The following is a 2,393-nucleotide window of genomic DNA, read 5'->3' on the forward strand; positions in this document are numbered from 1 at the left end:
AGCCTCCCCTTTTTTCCCTTTTTCCTCCAAACATAACGATGGTCATTATGGCCAAACAGRTCTATTTTTGTTTCATCAGACCAAAGGAAATTTCTCCAAAAAGTACGATCTTTGTCCCCATGTGCAGTTGCAAACCGTAGTCTGGCATTTTTGATGGCGGTTTTGGAGCAATTTTGTAGCAGGTCCTTTGCTGTTGTTCTGGGATTGATTTGCACTTTTCGCACCAAAGTACATTCATCTCTAGGAGACAGAACGCGTCTCCTTCCTGAGCGGTATGACGGCTGCGTAGTCCCATGGTGTTCATACTTGCGTACTATTGTTTGTACAGTTGAACGTGGTACCTTCAGGCGTTTGGAAATTGCTCCCAAGGAACCAGATTTTTGGAGGTCTACAATTTTTTTCTGGGTTCTTGGCTTTCTTTTGATTTTCCCATGATGTCAAGCAAAGAGGCACTGTTTGAAAGTAGTCCTTGAAATACATCCACAGGTACACCTCCAATTGACTCAAATGATGTCAATTAGCCTATCAGAAGCTTCTAAAGCCATGACATTATTTTCAGGAATTTTCCAAGCTGTTTAAAGGCACAGTCAACTTAGCGTATGTAAACTTCTGACCCACTGGAATTGTAATACAGTGAATTATAAGTGAAATAATCTGTCTGTAAACAATTGTTGGAAAAATGACTTGTGTCATGCACAAAGTAGATGTCCTAACAGACTTGCCAAAACTATAGTTTGTTAACATGAAATTTGTGGAGTGGTTGAAAAACGGGTTTTAATGACTCCTACCTACGTGTCTGTGAACTTCCGACTTCKACTGTATATATTTAAGTGACTTGCTCTCTCTTACTGCCTCCTGTGTCCCGCTCTCCTACCTGTCCTCCACAGCCGTGGCCCCCAGCAGAGTGAAGTCCCTCTCGATGAGGTCATAAGCCTGCGCCAGTCGCTGCTCCCTGTCCTGCAGGGCTAGCTTGGCGTCGCTCAGCTGATGACACGCCTCCTCGTATTCTGCTAGGGAGAGACTTCTGTATGCCACACACAGGGTCCGCAAGCCCTCCTGACAGAGGTAACGGTGAGATGGTTAGGGCTCTCTCTTTGTACTGTGGCCCTATCACTATAGTAGGTATAAGAGTCAGGGTTGTGTGACTGAATATATACAGTACATTCGGAAAGTATTCAGACTCCTTGACTTTTTCCACATTTTGTTACGTTATAGCCTTATTCTAAAATTGGTTAAATATATTTTTTCTTATCAATCTACACACAATACCCCATAATGACAATGCAAAAACTGTTTTTTATACATTTTTGCAAATGTATAAAAAAAAATTATGAAATATCACATTTACATAAGTATTCAGACCTTTTACTCAGTACTTTGTTAAAGCACCTTTGGCAGCGATTACATCCTTGAGTCTTCTTGGTTATGACGCTACAAGCTTGACACACCTGTATTTAGGGAGTTTCTCCCATTCTTCTCTGCAGATCCTCTCAAGCTCTGTCAGGTTGGATGGGGAGGTTCGCTGCACAGCTATTTTCAGGTCTCTCCAGAGATGTTCGACCGGGTTCAAGTCAGGGCACTGCCTGGGCCACTCAAGGACATTCAGAGACTTGTCCTGAAGCCACTCCTGCGTTGTCTTGGCTGTGTGCTTAGGGTCGTTGTCCTGTTGGAATGTGAACCTTCGCCCCAGTCTGAGGTCCTGAGCCCAACTCAAGGACATTCAGAGACTTGTCCTGAAGCCACTCCTGCGTTGTCTTGGCTGTGTGCTTAGGGTCGTTGTCCTGTTGGAAGTGAACCTTCGCCCCAGTCTGAGGTCCTGAGCGCTCTGGAGCAGGTTTTCATCAAGGATCCTCTTGTACATTGCTCCGTTCATCTTCCCTCGCTCTGACTAGTCTCCAGTCCCTGCTGCTGAAAAACATCCCCACAGCATGATGCTGCCACCACCATGCTTCACCGTAGGGATGGTGCCAGGTTTCCTCAGGCGCAACGCTTGGCATTCAGGCCAAAGAGTTCAATCTTGGTTCATCAGACCGAGAGAATCTTGTTTCTCTGGTTGAGAGTCTTTTAAGTGTCTTTTGGCAAACTCCAAGCGGGCTGTCATGTGCCTTTTACTGAGAGAGTGGCTTCCGTCTGGCCATTCTACCATAAAGGCCTGATTGCTGGAGTGCTGCATAAATGGTTGTCCTTCTGGAAAGTTCTCCATCTCCACAGAGGAACTCTTGAGTCTTGTCAGAGTGACCTTTAGGTTTTGGTCACCTCCCTGATTGCTCAGTTTCTTGTTGGTTCCAAACTTCTTCCATTTAAGAATGATGGAGGCCACTGTTTCTTGGGGACCTTCAATGCTGCAGAAATGTTTTGGTACCCTTCCCCAGACTGAGCTCGACACAATCGTC

General features: G+C 45.3%; 1 protein-coding gene across 1 annotated transcript in view; it reads right to left on the reverse strand.

Annotated features, from left to right (window-relative positions):
• Window positions 1-824: 824 nt before the first annotated feature.
• LOC112079059 (phospholipid-transporting ATPase IH-like) overlaps window positions 825-2,393 on the reverse strand; it is a 4,959-nt gene continuing 3,390 nt past the window's right edge. The window contains exon 4 of the mRNA XM_070442217.1: window positions 825-1,056. Coding sequence (XP_070298318.1) covers window positions 871-1,056 — 186 coding nt within the window. The 3' untranslated portion in view covers window positions 825-870. The remainder of the gene's footprint in view (window positions 1,057-2,393) is intronic.

This window comes from Salvelinus sp. IW2-2015, unplaced genomic scaffold (assembly GCF_002910315.2).
Source record: "Salvelinus sp. IW2-2015 unplaced genomic scaffold, ASM291031v2 Un_scaffold6812, whole genome shotgun sequence".
Classification (NCBI taxonomy): domain Eukaryota; kingdom Metazoa; phylum Chordata; class Actinopteri; order Salmoniformes; family Salmonidae; genus Salvelinus; species Salvelinus sp. IW2-2015.